This window comes from Festucalex cinctus, chromosome 6 (assembly GCF_051991245.1).
Source record: "Festucalex cinctus isolate MCC-2025b chromosome 6, RoL_Fcin_1.0, whole genome shotgun sequence".
NCBI classification, from domain to species: domain Eukaryota; kingdom Metazoa; phylum Chordata; class Actinopteri; order Syngnathiformes; family Syngnathidae; genus Festucalex; species Festucalex cinctus.
The window spans coordinates 25,062,170-25,085,137 of NC_135416.1; the positions used below are offsets into that span (position 1 = coordinate 25,062,170).

The following is a 22,968-nucleotide window of genomic DNA, read 5'->3' on the forward strand; positions in this document are numbered from 1 at the left end:
CCTTACCCGTTCCAAAAGGCCAAACAAAACAATCAAGTTGTATTTAAATGTTGGTGTTTCTATTTTAAAACAATAATCAAATAACAACTCCATCCATCCATCCATTTTCTCAACCACTTTATTCCTCACAAGGGTCGCGGGAGGTGCTGGAGCCTATCTCAACTGGCTTTGGGCAGTAGGCGGGGTACACCCTGGACTGGTTGCCAGCCAATCGCAGGGCACACAGAGACAAACAACCATCCACACTCACAAGCACACCTAGGGACAATTCGGAGCGCCCAATTAACCTGCCATGCATGTCTTTGGAATGTGGGAGGAGACCGGAGTACCCGGAGAAGACCCATGCGGGCACGGGGAGAACATGCAAACTCCACCCAGGAAGGCCAGAGCCTGGACTTGAACCCGAGTCCTCAAATAACAACTCATGTTTCTATTTTTAATATCTGTTTCCAAACGTAATATCCAATGACCAAAAGAGACACGGACCCTGCATCGTTTCTTCTGGGACGGCATCTGAAGACTCCAAAAACTCACACAATGTATGCAGAAAGACATGTAAGGAATGTTTTTGATTTATTCATGCTTTGGAGAAGAGTATCGATGCTTGTTGTATTATGTTGTCACAGACAGCATATTTTTACCAGCCCTGTTATTGTTGAGCGGAGAATGATGTTGATGTTGGCTGTGAGAAGCTACGTCTGTGAGGAGTTTCGGCCCCCCAACGTGAAGCTGAATGCATCCCGGAGATGTGGAGAGGCCGATGCTAAGTTAAGTGAAGCAGATGAATAAATGGGACAGGAAAAAGTAACCTTTTTTTAATATATACATCATACTAGCCAATGGACAGACTATTGGTTGTTAAAAATTACAATTGCTATTTTATTTTCAAACTCAGCTTGTAGCAAATATGATTGACGCTATGAATGCAATGGTCGTCGCATCAATGGCGCCCTCATAGTCGTCAATCTAGACTTTAGTTTTGCTCCTATTTCATCTACTAACAGCATCAAAGCACAATATTAATGAAGTTGAGTTAAAAAAAAGTGAAAACAATAATTTATGTTGCACTGTAAAGCTAACATCACAATACTTCTGCATCTTTACATTATTAACTTTGTGGCTCTTTTTGTACATAGGCTTTTGGACACAAGATTTATTCTTTAGATGTTCATCCATCCATTTGTATAATATGAAAGGTATAAGTGGGTTGGGATGGCAATTTCTTAGGGTATTTCTTAGTCTGAGAGGCATGGTACACCTTGGATTGAGCAACACCGAATCCAGTGGTTCTTAACCTAGTTGGTAGGGATGTAACGGTATTGGCAATATCGTAATATCATGATACTGAAACTGCCACAATATCGTCATCGTCATGTTCACAATATTTAAAAGGAACACATCTGTTAAAAAAAAGTCAGGTAGATTTCCATTTGTGCAGTTCTAGCACACTCTAGTGGCTAGTTTATAAGTGCAATTTAATTTTCATTAGGGATGTTTTGGCCTTCGATGTTTAAAATCTGTGCTAATTGACAGATGAAGGAACCTAATTTGCTTGTGAAGCGATCAACGTGTGCTTGCTTGAGCAAGTAAGTGCCTCTTAGAGATTGTAGGTGGTTTATATGCATTGCTGTTTTGTACAAAAGCACAATATTGTGCTTTTTTAGTATGAGCTCTTTATTTTTACAATATTGTGACCTTTTTTAAATATCACCAACCCCCCCACAATATCGTGATAATTATCATATCGTGACATTAATATCATGATATCGGATCGTGATGTTTGGATATCGCTACATCCCTACTAGTTGGAGGTACTGAACCCCATCAACTTCATATGCACATTCACCGAACCCTTCTTTAATAAAAAAATAAATAAAATAAAATAAAATTAGATTTTGTTGTTGTTGTTGTTGTTAAAAATTCAAGGCATAGACAAGAAACATATACAAGTGACTCCGTACTGTATATATTCATGCAACCACTTTTTCATTTTTATTCTTTCTTTTTGATTGACATGGTATATGAAGGCTTTATAATATTAAGAAATATATCACACGACGTACCATTACTATATCACCTGCAGCCAATGATAGTCAAGCGAGGTATGTCATCATGAATCATACGAGTCAGGTGTTGTCCTCCAATGAACCCCTGAGATGGACTCACCAAAACCCTGGGGTTGGATTGAACCTCCTTTATTATGAACCACGACGCTAATCACAAGGTTGTGACAGACGGACAGCCGTTAAATCTCACATTTACAGCTACAGATATTGTAATATAGTCTTCAATGAATCTGCTGGATATGTTTTTGGATTGTGTTGGGAATCTGGAGTACCTGGAGAGGATTCACATGAGCAGGGTCAACTCGAAATCACACAGAATGGTTCAAGCCAACTATCGATTTTTTTTTCTTCTGTTGAGCACCATTGCAATCCTCTTATTCTGATCAGAAACTGTGCGGCATTTAGCACTCAATCAAAAATCTCTTGAACAAGAAGACAATGACATCATTTTACTGTCACACAAATCATTTATTGGCATTTGATGGAGAGGGTGTTTGACAATGGTGTAATGTGTTAAATTTCAAACCTGCCGGAAATTGCAATAATAATTTTGTTCCTGTTACTTTGTGTTTGTGTCTTTGCGTGCGTGTGTGAATTTTTGATGAACTTAAATGATACACTAATTTTGAGTCACAAAAAAAGAAATCCAATAATAAGTATGACATTACTTTCAAGATGTATTACTTGACATAGATCTGTTAGTTGGGATCATGTGTTTCTAATTCACATTTTCAGTGCGCTTAATCACTTTCCCATCAACCATCTCCTCAATCACAACTGTCCTTCTCTGGGTCACAACCGGTTGAGCTAAAGAGAGAATAGGAATAAGAATTAATACCGTTTAGTGTGTAAATTGACAAAAAGAAAAAATCTTTGATATCATCCACTTACCTTTTACTTCTTTGACAATTTGTACAGTCCTAAAATTAAAAAAGTTAATAAGTTAGGAAAAGAGAAAACATAAAAATACTGAATTTGCTTTGTGTTTATCAGAGCTAAGATAAGAAAAGTGAATTGTCTTTCTCTTACTTGACATTTTCTCCGTCCAGCAATCTTCTGTATTCAGCGATCTCCATCTCCAGCCTGCACTTGATGTCAAGCAATGCCTGATATTCTGCTGACTGCCTCTCGATGTCCATCCTCATCTGGCTGAGCTCACTTTCCAGGCGGTTGACTATGGCCTGGAGCTGGCTCAGCTGCAGGGCGTAACGAGACTCTGTTTCTGCCAACTGACTCTCCACGGCGGCTTTCTGTCAAGAGAGAGAGAGAAAAAAAAAAGTATATGATATTTATAGGTACTTTGAGGTTATGCCTTGATTTTCTATTAAGGCTAAATGTGTTATCTGCCCTTACCAGGCTAAGTTGGGATTGGAGTTCAATCTGGAGGCCTTGCAATGTTCTCTGGAGCTCACTGATTTCAGTCCGGGAGGTCTGAAGGGTCTGCGTGCTGCTTTCAACTTGCTTGTTCAACTCATCAAACTGCAAGATGTGCATGGAATGTAAAGTTATTCAAGCTGTTAGAAAGCACTTGCGCTTCACATGAACGTGCATTGCATTGTGCGTCAGTCTCTTATCTTGCCTTGGCCTTGTACCAGTTGTCCATATCACGGCGGTTCTTCTCAGTGATAGCCTCATATTGTCGTCTGATCTCCTCAATGGTTCTGGACATGTCCTCCTGGGGTCTGGCATCCACTTCTACATTCACACCGCAGGTATTCACTTGGTTTCGCAATGCCGCCATCTCCTACAGGAGGATGTTGATGTAAAAGATTAGGAAAATAAAGCGCTGGTTCTACAAGTGCAGGAACAAATTTGGTTTCAATGTAATGTAAATTTACCTTTTAGTTATGGATTGGTAGCACAAGAAAGACAGTGACTATCCCCCAGGTGCCTCAAGGGTTTACTTAAAAATGTTTTAACGAAGATACTTTCTGCATCACATTTGCTATTCCATTCCATATACAAACATGCACATTTTAGCTTCAGGTGTTTGTAATTTCATTGCATGTTAAATAAATAGATCACGACCTGGTGACTTCAACAATAGACATGCATGACAGCTTACTGTGTAAGTCCTTTTGTGTACAACTTTGGACACACAAGACAGTCCTCAGGACTTGTTAGTTTAGGAAAAGTGTCTCCGGGAGGCGTTATTGCAAATAGTTGAGTTGTGTTAATAGTTGACTCTATCTCATGTGAACTCTCTGCAGCTACATAACCATAAAAAAAAAGGATCATTTTAAACTGCCTGTGGGAAAAAATAAAATCTAAAGTAAACAACCACCTCCAAATAAGACTTTTGGCGTCTCAGTGTTACCTCAGCATGGTTCTTCTTCAGATAGACCAGTTCTTCCTTCAGGCCCTCCACTTGCATCTCCAGGTCAGTACGAGCCACCGTCAGGTCATCCACGACTTTGCGCAGTCCGGCAATGTCCGCCTCCACTGACATGCGTACAGCCAGCTCATTCTCATACCTGTTGGTTATTCAACACAGAAGCGCTCATGTTGGGGCACAAGCTGAGTTGCTTTTACTACCAACAAGAGTCAAGATGAAGTGCCACTGAAACCAGTTTTACCAGTTTTCCCACCCTTAACGTCTGCGGGACAAAATAGCATCCCTGTTTAAATACAGTCTCCAACTGCGTCATTAACTATCTATTGAGTTTCTTTTCAGCGAGCTGTATCAACAATTTTGACTTTAGAAGGATAGTAAATGAGTGATGTCAACACTGTAGTTTTACCCACTTCAAACTTCAATTAAACAAACTTTACATTGATAATGTATGACTTGATAGCGTCAACCCAAACTGTTATTTCTATATAGACATTTGATGCAATGAGCGCCTGTGTGTTTGACTGTTTGTAACTAAGTGGTTCGTGTCAGAATTATTATTATTATTATTATTATTATTATCCGGCCTTCCTGGGTGGAGTTTGCATGTTCTCCCCGTGCCCGCGTGGGTCTTCTCCGGGTACTCCGGTCTCCTCCCACATTCCAAAGACATGCATGGCAGGTTAATTGGGCGCTCCGAATTGTCCCTAGGTGTGCTTGTGAGTGTGGATGGTTGTTCGTCTCTGTGTGCCCTGCGATTGGCTGGCAACCAGTCCAGGGTGTCCCCCGCCTACTGCCCAGAGCCAGCTGAGATAGGCGCCAGCACCCCCCGCGACCCTTGTGAGGAGTAAGCGGTCAAGAAAATGGATGGATGGATTATTATTATTATTAGTAGTAGTAGTAGTAGTAGTAGTAGTATTATTATCATCATCATCATTATTATTAAGGGCTGCACTGGTACAAGTAAATCATTCTGGCATTTTGATTTAGTCTCGCTGGCCCGGCCCAACTCCTCACCACCACTTCAGTTTGCTGTCTGTTTTGTAAATTGAATAATCCATTGCTCTCTCTAAATTGTGGGCTGGTCTTTTGGGCGAAAATGGAGGAAAATAATAGTATACTAATAATAATAATAATTAAATAGTACACCAAAAAATACCAGCCCACCCAGCATCTGCCCTGTATGCTAGATGGCCTGTCCAGCCCTGTTATTATGATTATTATTATTATTATTATTATTATTATTATTTACTATTATATTTTATTTTATTATTTTTATTATCCACTCACTTGATCCTGAAGTCCTCTCCTGCCAGTCTGGCATTGTCAATCTGCAGCATCAACCTGGCATTGATCTGAGCAGCATCACTGATCTAAAACAGCATCCCAAAAAAAAAAACCCCAAAAAACACATTGTCATTAAGTAATGTTATTGTATCTTATCTTAGTTGGAAACGTGTTTTTTTTTTTTTTTTGCCTTGCCTTGCAGCGCGGCACTCACCTTTTTGCGCAGGTCATTGATGATTGCCTCGTACTTGGAGTAATCTCTCATTATCGGGGTCTGCTTGTCGTACCATTCTCGGATTTGACGCTCCAACAAGGCGTTGGCATTCTCCAGGGAGCGCACCTTGTCCAGGTAAGTGGCCAGACGGTCGTTGAGGTTCTGCATGGTCACTTTCTCGCTGCCGCCAAAGCCGAAGGAGCTGCCGTCCATGATTCCCCCTCCGAGAGAATAGCCCAGGTCCATGCCCGAACTCAGCCCGGTGCCATAGGACATCTTGACACTTCTACCGCTGGAACCTGCGGAGTACAGGCTGGCAGCCCGCCTGGCGCCGGTCACGGGCACAGAGGACATGGAAAATGACGATACTCCCGTACGGGTTGACATACTGGCTGATTTAAACTCGGGCTGTTGCGCGCTTCCCTGAAACTTGTCAAACCCAAAGCGAGGCGAGGAAGAGACGTTCTAAAGCCGGGCTGGAGGATGGATTTTATAGTGCGCTCCGATGGGGGTGGTCCATTAGGCGGGTGGAGTCCAATGTCGTCTTTGCTCCACTTCAGCGTCTGGTGTGACTATTGGGCGTCACATGTGGAGCAGCTGTCCTGGCACATTTCACCGAAGACGAGTTTAGGCGTGGTGCGACACCCATTAAACCTGTCTTACTTTCAATTTGGGCTACCAACGTATAAGACGGAATAGTATAGTTTATCAATGGTGGAGCTCAAATTTTTTCCAAATTGAATTTGGAATTCAATTGATTATTAGGAATTACTTCTTTCCCATAGAATATAAAATAGCCTATATTGGTCTTGTCTGGTGGTGAGAGGCACGTGATGTTTCAAATGTTTGCAGAATGATGGGAGATATAGCTAACCGCACATTCAGAATATCCCTGACAGTTTATTAGTTTAGCAACACATTAAAAAAAGACAGATACTTGAATTATCTCTTTTTGTCAATAATAGGCTAAGTTAACTGCTAAGGTGGATCAGCAGTTGAAAAAATATCAACCAGAAGAGTAGCCGAAACTTGTTCATGAAGGCTGTAGCAATTCATGTAATTAAACTTCATTAAAATCAATCAATCAATCAACTAACATTCCACGCATAGCCCAGCATGTCCCAGCTCCACGGTTCACACAGGAGAGGCTCGTTCATTTGTGCTGGCTGTTTAAAAAGTGAAAGTTGTTGTTGATGATTTTTACTGAAGGTTTTTATTGCATCAGTTGACATTGCAGAATAATTACAGCCTATCGTGAAAATGAAAAGTTGAAAGTATCTCATAGAGACATTTTATTTGTAGCTATACTGTATCTTGTTTAAATCTTTATTTTTATTTTGTTTTTTATTTTTAAATGAAAAACAACACTATAAATTATGCAGATGAAAAGAAGCAGAATCTTTTAACCTAAATCTAACAAATGAACAAATGACTGTAACATGTAAAGAAAAATTTACAGTATGTAATATTGTATTGCACATACAAAAGAAAGAGTCAACTTTTCTACGTTGAAATGCATCTCTTACATGTTCTTTCTGAGATATTTTACAAATTGATGAGGACATTACTTGTGCAAAATCGGTTTACAGTTGATGACAACAGCGGCAATACTTGTTTGAGCTGTGCGGTGTGTCCCAACTGCCTGTGGATAACAGGAGGTCCATTATCTGATGGATGACGCCCATGATTGTGCCTCAGCTGGATAAACTGGTGGAATTAGTTACTCTCTCTCTCTCTCTCGCCCTTTCTCTGTGACCAGTAAATTAAGTTCACTCTGAACTCCTGTTAACTGAACAAAAAAAAAAAAATAATCACACGCACCAAACTAATTATGTTTACTGACATTGGGCAAGTAAATGCCATGACTCATTTGGAATGATGGGATTTCAAAGTGTATCACCGCACCTGCCGGGTAGCCTTGTAGTGGATGAAATACTTTCAAGCTTGGAAACTTGCCATGAAACACACTTAGAACACCTGTGCATTTTTTCCTGCTGAAACCAGCCTCAGCATTTAATGTGTGTCACGTTTTGCGGATCAGTATGGCAACCATGCAGGTATCAGCTTCTATGAAATGAATGTATGAGCAGCAAGCGTCCATCATCACTCTGAGTTGAACCACTTCATACGGCCATCCATCCAGTTCACAAATTTCCTACAATAGAAGCACTTCTTGTCATGAAAATGTCATGTCTGAGGTCACGCCTGGGTGAGTAATTTTGAGTTTGAGTTTGAGTTCATGGCCTGTTAAGTTTGAGGTCAAGTCTCTGTTTTGAACTGATGTAACCATCATCTAGTTCAGTGGTGTCCAAACTATGGCCCGGGGGCCATTTGCGGCCCGCCGTCCATTTTTCAGTGGCCCGCGACATATGCTAAAAATGGCATTTGACTCAGTTCAAATAAAATAAACAAAACAAAAATGGTTGGAGATGATCAAAGTAAGAAGGGAGGATATCGAAAAAAAGGTGCCATTTAAAGGTTATTTTAGTTCACTAAAACTAATGAAAACATTTCAACTAAAATTCAAAAAACAATATTGTTACTGAAATAAAATAAAAACGAAAATGGTTTTTAAAAAATGAAAATTAACTGAAACTACATTTTATGTTTACAAAACTAACTAAAACTAACTATAATTATAGCAAACATGTCCTTCGTTTTAGTCTTTGGTAATTAATTTATTGCATGAGCCTTTGGGGATGATTTTAAATGTGATTTTTAATAGATTTATTTTGCTATAAACCGGAATAATGACGTTTGAAAGTATGTCACACAGAAGTGACGTCATCTAGCAGCAGCCAATAGAAAAGCACCTTCAGATGATGTTGCTCCCATGGTGTTTTTTAAATATTGCGCACAAGTAATACACATTTAAAAAATATATAATAATAATACTAATACTGAAACTAACAAACTAAACTAAAACTAAGCATTTTTTAAAGAACGAAACTAATAAAAACTAAGAGAACCACCCTGAAAACTAATAAAAACGAAATGATGTCTTCTGCCATATTACAAATAAAATGGCTTATATACTGTAGCATTTTTTAAAATATGCAAAAGCACAAATAAATTATTTGTACAATTTTTAGGACTAAACACAATTTCTCTTCATAACATTATGTGGCCCTTGCGTCCTTCTGATTTTCTCTATGTGGCACTCAAATGAAAAAGTTTGGACACCCCTAATCTAGTTTCAACTAGTTTTAGCCTATGTGATGTCAATCTTTAATTCTTTAGGTGATGTCTGGACCTATGTGATGTCGATCTTTAGTCCTTTACTTGCTACAACCAATCAGATTGATTCACTGTCTGTAGGAGCAGTCTGAGAATTGTGTGCGTTTTGCCGGATTATTGCTTTCTGTCCCTCTGTGCAACTCTCTTTGTTTCTCGTCTAATCAAGTTTGTTCTACGCCTCTCAATGTGAATGAATAGTTAAAACCTTATTTGTGTCTGCGCTTTGGGATCCAAGCTTCAGCACATGACAGAAAATGCGTGTGAACATGCAGCAAGTTCTCAGTTTCATAAAAGATGGACACAACACTTGATTTGCCAGTCGCCTATCTTTGAATTGTTCATTTGGACAACGTAATAAAATGTCAATAGTAATAGTAAAGGGGAAATTTAACCAGCCCTGCTGTGAATGCTGACACTTGCTTAACTAACTTGGTCCTGACTTGTTTGACTGAAAACCTGTTTGCCTAACCCTGTTCTACCTAACACTCAATGGCAGCGAGACAGTGGCACACCTAGTTTAATTGTTTTGTGAGCTTATGTAACCATGAGGCGCTTAGAAAAATATCAGAGTGACGAAGGCAACAATTTTTGTCTAGCCACTTGACTGTTTGTAAGGAGCAATGAAAACAGACTGATCATGTGAAGTATGCACACACAAGTATGCTTTGTCCTTTATGAAAACGCTGGGTCATTTTACAGTGCTGTGATGAAGTATTTGCACTCTTAATAAATGATTACTTTTTTGTATAGTTTCCCACATTAATGTTTATGTTCATGAAACAAATGTAAATATCAAACATAACCCATTTAAACATGTAATTTCAAAATGGTGATTTTAATGTTCAAAGGAAGAAAAACTATTCAAATCGAGCTACCCCTGTGTGAAAAAATAATGCCTCTCCTTTTTGTAATCATGAATTAAATGTTGCTAATCTCATTTTTGGAAAAATAGAGATAATTTTCACTGACCACATCACTCTAAAAAAGGATTCATGGCCTTAGTAGGTACAGCTGAAAATCAAGGGCTTTGTATGCATGAAAAAATTAAGTTTGTTCCATGAACACATTATAATCAATTGATAATTTGTTTTTAATAAGTTGGTCTAAATTAAAACAGAGAAAGCAGTCTTAACTTCATAATATATTGATTTTGAACAGACGTGTTTGTGCTGACATAACTCGGGAGTGTATTTAAGTTAGGACAACTTAAAGAGATACTTGACTTATTTAGCCATTTTTGTCAGTCAAACATTAATATTTTGCCTATAATAAATGTGATACTTTCATTATTTTTTTACGTACAAATGGTACCTTTAAAAACACATCTTGCAACTTGCAGTCGACTGCAAATGACAACACAAGGGCTCAGGTAACCAATCACAGCTCAGCTTGTGAATGTCACATGACCAAACCTAGAAAACAGGCGAGCTGTGATTGGTTACCTGAGCCCTTGTGATGTCATTTTCAGTCGACTGCAAGTTGCAAGATGTGTTTTTAAAGGTACCATTTGTACGTGAAAAATAATGAAAGTATCAAATTAATTATAGACAAAATATTAACGTTTTATTGCTATAATGGGGTAAATAAGTGAAGTATCTCTTTAAAAATCACAGAACCATCCTTGAAAAGCCGAGTATAAGTCAGACGTGCCTGGACAACTGGACAAACATGAAGACGTCAAATGTGACTTTCGGAATGAGATGGAAACATTAACATTGGAATGTAAAATATACAGGGTTGGGTAATCCAGGTCCAGAGAGAACAAACCCTAAAACAGTTTGACTTAATAGCCACAGGCACTTCTACTTAACAGTTGCATCTATGAGCTCCTTTACCTGCCAGTTAAGAAGAAGCACCTGTGGCTAAAGCCAGTCTGTGGCAGGGTTTTTACTTTTTGGGCCTGGATTCTGGGCTGAAAAGCATTGTAACTACAGACATGCTCAACATACAGACTTTGCTGTATGGCTAGATATTTAAAGAACTGATTAGAAATATGATTCTTAGTATTGGTGTTAAAACACACACACACACACACACACACACACACACACACACACACACACACACACACACACACACACACACACACACACACACACACACACACACACACACACACACCCCTACACACACACACACACAGAACAACCATCCATCCATTTTCTTGACCGCTTATTCCTCACAAGGTTCGCGGGGGGTGCTGGCGCCTATCTCAGCTGGCTCTGGGCAGTAGGCAGGGCACACCCTGGACTGGTTGCCAGCCAATCGCAGGGCACACAGAGACGAACAACCATCCACAATCACAAGCACATGTAGGGACAATTCGGAGCGCCCAATCAACCTGCCATGAATATCTTGGAATGTGGGACGAGACCGGAGTACACGGAGAAGACCCACGCAGGCAAGGGGAGAACATGCAAACTCCACCCAGGAAGGCTGGAGCCTGGACTCGAACCCGAGAACTGGGAGGCGGACGTGCTCACCAGTCACCACCGTGCCGCCCACACAGAACAACCTCCATCAAATATTGATTTAATAAAAGTGATGAATGCAAAAGTGTTACTGTTTGTTGTTAACAAACAAAACGTAATCATACTTCTTGCTATTTGCATTGTGCCGCTTGGCATGCTGGGATTACAGCATCAACTTCCTCTTGCTGGAGTGTTTTAAAGGGATACTTCACTTATTTAGCCCATTATAGTAATAAAAAGTAGGGCTGTCAAAGTTAAAGCGTTAATAGATTAATTAATCACAGAAAAATGTCGCATTAATCACGTATTAACGCATATTAATCGCACTATTTTTTTGACCGCACTTGAGCCTTGAACGTAACTGCGGATGGTTACATTGAAAGCTGCGCAGGTCAGTGATTAGGTCAATGCACGGCATTTCCTACGTCTGTTGTTCCAAAATGAGCGGGGTGACTCCAGTTGGTGTGCTCGGTGATAAATTTTGCTTTAAAAAAAACAACAAAAAAAACCCCGTCTGGACTTTAGATAAAACAAAAGTAATTTGCGTTTAATTAATTAATAATTGCTGAATTGCACCCAATTGATATAATGCTGTTACGTTTTGAGCAATACATGCATGCATGCAATTGCATACATGCATTTACTCAATGTTTGCAAATGACATTCAGATAATAAAATGTGTTAATGTCAAAATATTACGGTAATTTGTATTTATTTTATATTACGCGAATACGCAAGTAATTTAGCTGATTAATCGTGATTAATCAAAATTAAAAATTGTGATTAATCAGATTAAAAATTTTAATCGTTTGACAGCACTAATAAAAAGTTAATATTTTGCCTATAATTAATTTGATACTTTCATTATATTTCACATACAATTAGTAGCTTTAAAAATACATTTTGCAACTTGCTGTCGACTGAAAATGACATCCCAAGGGCTCAGGTCCCCAATCACAGCTCACCTGTTTTCTAGGTTTGGTCATGTGACATTCACAAGCTGAGTTGTGATTGGTTACCTGAGCCCATGTGATGTCATTTGCAGTCGACATCAAGTTGCAAAATGTGTTTTTAAAGGTACTAATTGTACATGAAAAATAATGAAAATATCATATTTATTATCAGCAAAATATTAATGTTTGACTGCCAACAATGATTAATTAAGTAAAGTATGTCTTTTTGAGTCAGCTATTGAAATGTCAATGTGCAGTCAACTGTTCAATCAAATTCATCATAACAAAGCTGGCATGGATCAGTGGTAATAGTGCTCATCTCCTAATGCAGATTTGGTGGGTTCAATCCCCAGACCTTGTGACCATGTCCTAAGTGTCCTTAACCAAGATAAAGAGCCTCCAGTTCTGGATTCTGTCACCATTTCGCGAATGATTCATAGTAGAATTAAAGAACAAGCAACTGGAGTATTTTTTGCATCGTTAAAATTATGTTGGTTCAACTTAATTAAGCTTGTAGAATACAAAATACATCATGTTCTTCAAAAGCAATGTTTTCCAAACTCGAGAAGTTTGCATTTACGCAAGTTGGAATAACTTCAGGGGGGCACGGTGGGTGACTGGCACGTCTACCTCCCAGTTCTGAGGACTCGGGTTCGAGTCCAGGCTCCGGCCTTCCTGGGTGGAGTTTGCATGTTCTCCCCTTGCCTGCGTGGGTCTTCTCCAGGTACTCCGGTCTCCTCCCACATTCCAAAGACATGCATGGAAGGTTAATTGGGCGCTCTGAATTATCCCTGGGTGTGCTTGTGAGTGTGGATGGTTGTTCGTTTCTCTGTGCCCTGTGATCGGTTGGCAACCAGTCCAGGGTGTCCCCCGCCTACTGCCCAAAGCCAGCTGAGATAGGCTCCAGCGACCCTTGTGAGGAATAAGCGGTCAAGAAAATGGATGGATGGATGGATGGATGGATGGAATAACTTCTAAAGATATAAATGGTTTCCTCAATTTATTAAGTTGGTTCAGCTTTATTTTTTACAGTATATAATTAAATGTAGTAGTATCACACAATGAAAATTACTTTGGTCCAACTTGCAAAACAAATGAAGTTGTTTGTACTAAAGTAATCTTGTGGCATTTACACAATGGCAGCTGAGTTGAAAGAGCTTAAAAAGATGCATGCAAATTGTTACTTAGACCTAGACTTGACTTTATTGATTCCTTTGGGATGGCTACCTCTGGGAAATTTACATATCCAGCAGCAATAAGAACAGATAATAAAATAAAAAAAATAATTCAATAAATAAATTATCACACCAGAGATTGAATTAATAATAATAATAATAATAATAATAATAATAATAATAATAATAATAATAATAATAAAATACCTCAATTTTTCAAGTTGAGTCAAGTGCACCCAAGCCTGATTACCTCCAGACCTGTTCAATCAAGATATCACTTAAGTAGAACTCATATGACAAAATTAGGTCAGCCCAACGATATCAGAACTGCAACAAAATGCCATGATCCAAATAAATTCACGAACAGATGAGAATTAATTATTTCTGTAAGTCTGGAAAGGGTTACAAAGCTATTCCGAAAGCTTTAGGGTCCCCAGCAATGTGGGAGCCATTATGCACAAATCTAACACCTAAAATCACCATTAAAAAAAAAAAAAAAAAAAAAAAAAAAGATTACTTGTGTAACTGACTTTTTCTTTCTCAGTCCTGATTTGAATGACAAGAGTTGTAATACTTACTGAAGTTAATTGCATATTATGGTGTAATTACTGTAATTGTCTTTGTGGTACAAGCTCCTCATCAGTCAGGTGGAACCTCCCTAAAGGGTTCATGCAAATGTGCTAAAGGATAGGACCACACCCTTCAGGTTTTTCCAGGCACGGTATTGTCCAAATGCCCTCTGCACTGATTGATGAAATGTGTGGAATGCAGTCTGGTGGTGGTGTTAAGAACAAATCTCCCATCTCTCCCACTGGTATGATCTGCACACAGGCGTGGTTTCTTTTGTTTGTTTGAGACAAACAGAAAAAAAAAAAAAAAACTACTTGAAGAGCTTCCTGGTTTCTGTCTGAATATTTATCTGCCAGTTAATTCTAATACCATGGAGAAATATAAACTAAACTCCATACACAAAGAATCAAACTGACATTAGAAGCAGAGTTGGCAAGTTATAATAATTAATTTATCTGGATTATATATCGGCCTACTGTATATGTGACTAGCTATGGCAAAAGGGTCTATGTGCAGTGACGTGCGGTCAGGGCAGGCAAGGTAGGCACTGCCTGACCAAGGCTAAAATGAAACGAAAATGAGTTGGCTTCTTCTATTGATTTAAATTATTTTTACATTTCACAAAGCCTACACTACCTATATAGATTTGAAAGTGACAACATCTGACGATTTTAATAGCTCAATTAAAAAGGACTCACGACTTCTACTGGCCTACAAGCAAAAATGCAGCAAAATTCTCCTACTAAAGGCACACGCCTCCGATGCCTCAAACATCCCTTTCTGAGTAGCGATGTGTGTTCGCGCATGCGTAGTCAGTTTCCCAGTAGAAAAGTCCTTTACGCAAATAGGCAGATTGCTACGCAGCCTTTTTACATAGCTGTATTATTCCTATGCGAACATACGTTCACACAGTGCATTCGTGAATTCAAAACACACTTAGTGCACAGTACGTCGGTAAGATGACGCCACTCTGGAAAATGTAAAACTAGTTTCACACCTTTCTTTTGAGGAAGAACGTCATCTTTTGAAGGATGGGAGATCAATGCCTTAGCTATCAGATATTCGGCAAAGTAAGGGATAGAGAATTATTCGTACTTTCCACAAAGAATGCTACAAAAGGAAATACTGGGTTTGTGGATGGTTTCACTTTACATGATGTTTGACGTTGCTATTGCTAGCTTGATTTTGCAAGGAATTAGACTGTTTTACTGGGAGATGTCCACTTTATTACATCGTTTCCGGGCGTCCGGACAGGTTTTTATTAATGAATGAAATTGTCCGGTTTTCGTTGTGCGGCAAATGGGAGGCGGAGTGCACTGAACCGTGTTTATCGCGGCGGGCAGACCCACATTTGCGATCATCAGTTTGCGTTCAAATATTGTCCTGGGCTGCAATGGTTTTAGCTGAGTGGCGCAGTGATGAGCTGCCTCACGGGAGGCGAAGGGCACAAACTTCGCTCATCCCAATTTGTTTGCGGAGCAAAAATGAGCTTAAAACATTGTGACTGTCTGTCATAATCATTTTTGTCAAGTAATTTTTTTTTCTAACAATACAGAGGAGGCATGCATTAAAATAGTTTGAATGTATAGCATCTTGGAGTAAACAGTATCATTTTATAGTATATTAAGTGTCCTTTTTTTTCGATTAAAATATGTTGTTGACACGACAAGGAGAGGTAGGACTCAGACGCAGGATAAAGGTAGGCCACCAAGGCAACAGGTTTATTTCCGGCCAACAGCTGTCTCCTCTCAAACTGAGAGGAGAACGGGGAGTCAAAAAAGTGGAGAACAAAAAGCGCTCCACTAGGGAGGAAAAAACAGGCAAAAGGTACAGGGGACAACAAAAAGCGCTCCGCTAGGGAGGAAAAAGGGCTCAAGGCACAAGAGGTAACTAAAGGCGCTCCGCTGGGGAGGAAAAGTCACAAAAACAAGGCAAAAAGACAAGGCACCGGGAACAAGGACATGAGGACTGTGGGACGCTTGCATGCACTGAGAAGTGACACTTCGGCAACGGAGGGGAGAGTGCAGATGGCTTTTATGTGTGGCTTGATTGGTGGCAGGTGGTGATAATCATGGGCGGGGACCGGTAATTAGGGAGCGGCAGGAAGGGCAAGTGACCTGGGGTGAGAGGAGAGTTAGACTTTCAAAACAAAACGGGAAACATGGACACAAAATAAAAGCATGGGCCGTCACGCCGGTGGCGGCGTGACAGTTGTACACTCACCTGCCAACACACACATTTATAATTGGTGTGTATGTTTCAATTTACGACTGCCTGCCTACTAGGGGTGTGCCAAAAAATCGATTCATAAAAGAATCAAGATTCTCATTTATTAATCGAATCGAAATTAATATCCAAAAATCGATTTTATTTAAATTAGAAATGAAGAAGAAAGGGAAAAGGCAGTTGTAGCCCACATGCTGTTTTTGTGGAAAAAGGCACTTACAATACAAAATTAATAAATCTTTAAACAAAAAAAAAAGACACTTTAATGTCTCTATTTGTCATTTTGTCTTGCAAAGCAGACTGGAGTAGATCATGACAATGTTGTGCATATCGGTAAATTGAAGCAGAAATCATATGTCAATCAAATAATTTTGAATCGAAAATCGTTTGAACCGAGAATCGAAAATCGATTATAAATTGAATCATAGACCCAAAAATCGTAATCGAATTGAATCGTGAGACAGTCAAAGATTCCCAGCCCTACTGCCTACCCAAGCCTTGAGCTCACTGCACGCCACTGATGTGTCAAAAAATAAAAAATAAAAAATCAAACTAGAGATATTCATATATTCGAGTTCTACACATAATTCCCTTTAAAATGAAATATAATACATAGTGGTACCTCAAAAATTGACACAGTTGCAGCAATGTTAATGTTAGCAGGTTAAAATCCCTAATTTCATCACACCTAAAAGAGCATCAAGTGAAAATTTATGCTGATGGTGGTGAAGTGGTGTGTACGGCCAGTGGAGTTCCTAAGCAACTTGGCACTGTTACGATTACTTGGTAAGTGTGGACCCAAGTGCAGGGAAGGAAGGCGCTCAAAAAAGAAGTGTACTTTAATCAAACAAAACAAAGGGCAAACAAGGTATTTAGCAACTTAAACCAAGACAACTAAGTCCAGATACTAACAAAAACCTGACAGGGCAAAAGGAGGCGTGACAACAGCAAGGCAAAACTCAGCAGCATGACGAGGGGAAAATAACAATAAACCGACAGAGGACAGCGAGGAGACAGGGAACTAAATATACACACTAACACCATTGAACCTACCAGAACAAATGAGGTATCAAAAGATGCGTCTCGATCTGACTCGGTGGGGAACCTTTTTTTTTTGGGGGGGGGGGAATTCCGAGTTACCATGGCGACACAATTCCCAAAAAACCCCGCCAAAAAATCCCATAGGAATGAATGGGGGGCACAAATTAAGCATCTTTTTCCAAGCCACGCTGTGCGCACATGCATTAACCGACCGAGATGATTTTAGCTCGTTTTGTTGCAATTTTTCCTATCTTTAGCTCGGTGTCGAATTTTTTTTTTAAGGAATAAGCGCTCCCTCCTGTGCGGGTTCAAAGACAGTTTGCGAAATGGAGGAGAAAAAAAAAGGCATTTTACATTGGTGTTTATTGCGTCTGTTAGAGTGGGGCAATCAGCGACAGAGTGGAGGGACCAAAAAAATTCTTTCGTAAAATCTTACTTCAACTCGTCACCGTGGCCACAATATTTGCTAACTAAACATCAAATTTGGACATTTTGTAGTCACATGGGTCTTCTTTCTGACAAACCCACTTTTGTGCGGAAAAGATGTCATTTAGTACCTTTTATTTGACTTCAAGCGAGGGGAAGTCACACTATTTCGGCCATTCAACCCCATGTAATTTTGGCCGCCTTTTTCTTGTCATTTTTTTTTTAAAGTCAGTTAAAGTTTTCAACCTAATTTGGTCATTTTCCATCCGATATAAAAAAAATGAGAACATGCTTGCGTTCCCCAAACCCTTGCCGTTCCAACGGGCCATTTCTGAAATCTGTATCTTAAACTGTTGAGTCGTGAGAGCCTTTTGTTCGAGGTGTGCGCTTTCTCATAGAACTCAATGGAAGCAAAAATGTTTGCCCACCTGGTAAAAACTTAATGTGTGTGTGTGAATGTGCATATTTGTTAAAGAGACAGTAACTAATTTTCAGTTTGTTGATTATGGCTTAAAGGTACACTCAGTATTATACAGTGGCATCTAGTGGTGAAATAATAATTCATTCATTTAAAAAAAACAAATGTTTGTGTTAGTAGTAAGTAAAAAGATATGTTGTATCGCATAAACGTACTTTTTTAAAATATAACGGTAAGTCTAGAAATCACTAATTATTTTACATGGCCGCGCCGCGCCTTCTAGAATACTAATAATACTCTACTCTATTCAGAGTAAATGCGCAAGTTATTGTGTAATGTAGTGTAACTGTGATTTCGGAGGTATATTTGCCCATAAATTCAATTGAGAATCTAAACCATACTGTAGTATTGGAGGAGTTGAAAATTATTATTTTCATTGTGTTTGGTGAAAATAGTCTTCTCGAAATTAATTTTCGGCAGGGAATAACTTTCTGGACCTAACTGCTGCCTCTACCGTAAGCACTGCTCAAGTCTGAACTCTCTCACTCAAGTGTGTACTGGTCCATTGTGTAATTGGGTGCACAAGAATTTACAGGCTGCCACGTTTTCCACGGAAATTCGACAAGCAAGCAGCCTTTGCATATTCTATGCAGTCAAGTTACTTTTATCTAGCTAATACAATGTTTTGGGGGCATTGTTGGAAATGTGGTGACATATAGTAGTATCATCAATTATTTTATTTTTTATTTTTATTTTGTTTTTGTTTGTGTCACACTAGATCAACAGCCAAACTTGAGGGGTTCCGGAACCATATTCTGATGTATACAAGCATTCATGCACCGTTTAAATACATCACCGACCTGCAAGAAAAAAAAATATCAACGGGAGAGTCAGCAGCCAAATTGGAATGCCCCGAATGAGGACACTTGAATGGAGGACCCCAGAAGGCTTCGGTGTTGTACCACCAGTATCTCCACCTACCATATCTGAGCTGCAACAAACTGAAGTCAGCCGACGTCTTGGTATGTCATTTACATATGGACGGTATTACACACTACATGAACTTTTTGTGTGAAGCAATACGGAATGGTCACATGTACAAGCGCCACTTGTTTTACACAGGACCTGCTGACCAGGTGTCTGAAGCCATGGAGTGACTCCTCCCTCACTTTCCTCAGCAAGCCTTTGAAGAATATGATATCATCGTTGGTGGGAACATGCCCTCACTCCATAACATGTACTTGTGCAGTCAAGGAGCATGTCAAACTTAATAAAACCAGCAAACATTGAAGTGACTTCATTTTTACTGCAGTCTGTTCACACAATCAATGGACAAGCCTTCTTTAGTTTTGCCCAATAACATCATAGAGTAGGCGAAAAGGAGTGTTACAAATTATACTATGTGTTCGGGAGAGTTTAAGGAATGTTGCAATGTTAATGGGGGACAATGTCAGCAAAAAAAAAAAAAAAATCATGTTATTGAGGTAATCAGATATTTTAGCTGTGTACAACACATACCTGCTTTCTAACACTGCTTTTGGCCCAAACCTGTATGTCTATTTTCCATATATTGAAATGCACAGCGTATTGGTAAATTTCTGGACCAACTGCAATTCATGTAGCTCATTATATTCTAACAGCATTTTTTTTTAAGTTAATATGTTCATTTCATGTAGATTTTTATTTTACTCTATTTTATTCATTCATTTTCATGTACTGTACCTTACATCCATTGGCCAATGAAGAATTCTTTGTCATTGCAAGCATTTATAATAATTCTCCAGGCTTTTGATGTTTTACATTTCTGGACATGTAAAATAGTGTTAGGTTAGGTGTCGAATGAACACTGCATGTTGACGCCAAAGGAAATAGTATTTTTTAGTTATTCAAAATGTACAAATTAACACACAACAATATACAAGTTATACATACTACAACAAACCAGTGTCATACATGGAGTAATTATATTCCAGGTAAAAAACCTTTGTATTGTCCTCGAGGATCTGGGAAAGTGTCACTTATTTGCCACAAGTCCACCAAGGTGCTGCAGTCTGGGATCCAGGTACAGGAAATCGTGGAAATGGTGGTGCTGATGTGTCAGCAATGTGTCAAAAAGTATTTCTTGGTGTCAGTCTATCAGCTGGACTTGGATATCTTCATGTTCCTCCATGGTCATTTCCTGTACGAGTCTCTGCAAGAAGGTAACAATTGTATGTCAGATGAGGTACCAAACAATGAACTGAAAGTCACTGAGCCAATGAAGTACACATTACATGAGCAAGACTATTGGTGAAAGCCATGTAAATTCCTGCACATCGAAGTACAAGGTAGCTGTTGTATCTTCAATCAAAACTAATTAAGTTGCTTAGTGATATTTATTAGGTAAAATTGTTCAACATGGTGACAAATCGATATCTGAGTAAAGGGTTTCAAATGTTTTTGTAAGCAGCACTTTTCTGAGTGGTTCGTAGCAACAAGACACGGAAGGAGATTTACGAGTCTTGAGTTGCAGATGTGTAGTTCAGTTAACACCATTATTTTGTACGATATACTAAACATATCAGCAAACGATGTAATCTAAATACCACATATTCCAAGCAAAGGTATGTTTTGAGCCATTCACATGCATGCTCGAATGGATTATTTTTCAATGCTGACATAATTGTACGTTACATGACACCGCGTTCTCTTTCCTCGTCGTCTCCCTCGCCCCCTCCTCGCCCTCTTTGGGATGGTCCAAATGTCTATAAAACATATAACATAACTGTGTGTTCTCTGTTGCATGGTTTAGTTGCACTAACAAATATGAACATAGATAGCCATTAGCATTAGCTGACGTCCAGTATTTCCTAACAATGCCACAAAAATATTAATTCTGAAATTAATCGACTAAATCACAAATTTAGGGATCTGTACAGTATGTCTAACAAATGCAATTCACTTACGTCATCACTCGAGGAAATACCAGAAGTCGTTTGCGCTTCTGTTCTGGTGAAATCGGTGGTAGGCTGGCGAAGTATGGTCTCTCTGGGACACCGTAGTTCGTGTGCTTAAAATCATTGCATTCTCTTATTTGACCGATAGATGGCGGTCGTGAGCTACACACTGAGGCTTTAACTTCCACATTTCTTGATCGATTAAAACCCTTAAAATTTTAAACTGTTCAGCTCATTCCCAATTTTTTTTTACATTGCAAGAGTCAGCAGTCACATCCAAAATTTCCGCTGAAATTTTTCTAGTTGACAATAATTAGACACAGCTGGGCAAGACACAAGTGGCAGGGGAAGCTGATTGGCAGATACACGAGGAAGGGCAGGCAACACAGGTGGACAAAACAATGCTTAGACTAATGCTGCATTCGAGGATGGTCGGAAGTCTGACTTTTCTGAGTTCAAACCAGGAAGTGTGTATGGGATCGCCCCCTTGAACTCGGAAATTCCACCGGCGGACTACAATGTGACGTCACTCAGAATGGAACTCTGAAAGGGTGTGTTCCAATTACAGCGGTATCACACTCATCAGCCTCCCTGGTAAGGTCTATTCAGGGGTGCTGGAGAGGAGGCTCCGTCGGGAAGTCGAATCCCCGATTCTGGAGGAGCAGTGTGGTTTTCATCCTGGCCGTGGAACAGTGGACCAGCTCTACACCCTCAGCAGGATCTTCGAGGGTGTGTGGGAGTTCGCTCAACCAGTCCACATGTGTTTTGTGATTTGTAGAAGGCGTTCGACCGTGTCCCTCGGGGAGTGTTTGGGGATGCTTCGGGAGTACGGGGTACCGAGCCCCCTGATACGGGCTGTTCGCTCCCTGTACGACCGTTGCCAGAGTCTGGTCCGCGTTGTAAGTCAGATTCGTTTCCAGTGAGGGTTGGACTCCACCAAGGTTGCCCTTTGTCACCGATTCTGTTCAGAATTTTTATGGACAGAATAAGCAGCCGAGGCGTTGAGGGGTTTGGTGGCCTCAACATTGCATCTCTGCTTTTTGCAGATGATGTGGTGCCGTTGGCTTCATCAAGCCAGGATCTCCAACTCTCACTGGAGCGGTTCGCAGCCAAGTGTGAAACGGTTGGGATGAAGATTAGCACCTACAAATCCAAGACCATGGTCCTCAGTCGGAAAAGGGTGGCGTGTTCTCTCCGGGTCGGGGATGAGATCCTGCCCCAAGTGGAGGAGTTCAAGTATCTTGGGGACTTGTTCACGAGTGAGGGCAGGATGGAGCGGGAGATCGACAGGCGCAGCGTCTGCAGTGATGCGGACTCTGTATCAGTCCGTTGTGGTGAAGAAAGAGCTGAGACAAAAGGCGAAGCTCTCGATTTACTGGTCAATCTACGTTCCAACCCTCACCTATGGTAACGAGCTGTGGGTCATGACCGAAAGAACAAGATCCCGGATACAAGCGGCCGAAATGAGGTGTGTCCGAGCTCTCCCTTAGAGATAGGGTAAGAAGCTCGGTCATCCGGGAGGGACTCAGAGTCAAGCCGCTGCTCCACTGCGTTGAGAGGAGCCAGCTGAGGTGGCTCGGGCATCTGGTTCGGATGCCTCCTGGACGCCTCCCTGG

At 40.0% G+C, this 22,968-nt stretch overlaps 1 protein-coding gene across 1 annotated transcript; it reads right to left on the minus strand.

Moving 5' to 3' along the window:
• Positions 1–2,513: 2,513 nt before the first annotated feature.
• LOC144020420 (keratin, type I cytoskeletal 42-like) lies at positions 2,514–6,369 on the minus strand. Its single transcript, XM_077523892.1, has 8 exons — positions 5,900–6,369; positions 5,689–5,771; positions 4,384–4,540; positions 3,646–3,810; positions 3,420–3,545; positions 3,096–3,316; positions 2,958–2,986; positions 2,514–2,873 (listed from the first exon to the last, which is right to left on the minus strand). Exons 1-8 carry the CDS (start codon positions 6,284–6,286, stop codon positions 2,785–2,787), a joined length of 1,257 nt encoding a protein of 418 aa, XP_077380018.1. The 5' UTR covers positions 6,287–6,369; the 3' UTR covers positions 2,514–2,784.
• Between the last annotated feature and the right edge of the window lie 16,599 nt (positions 6,370–22,968).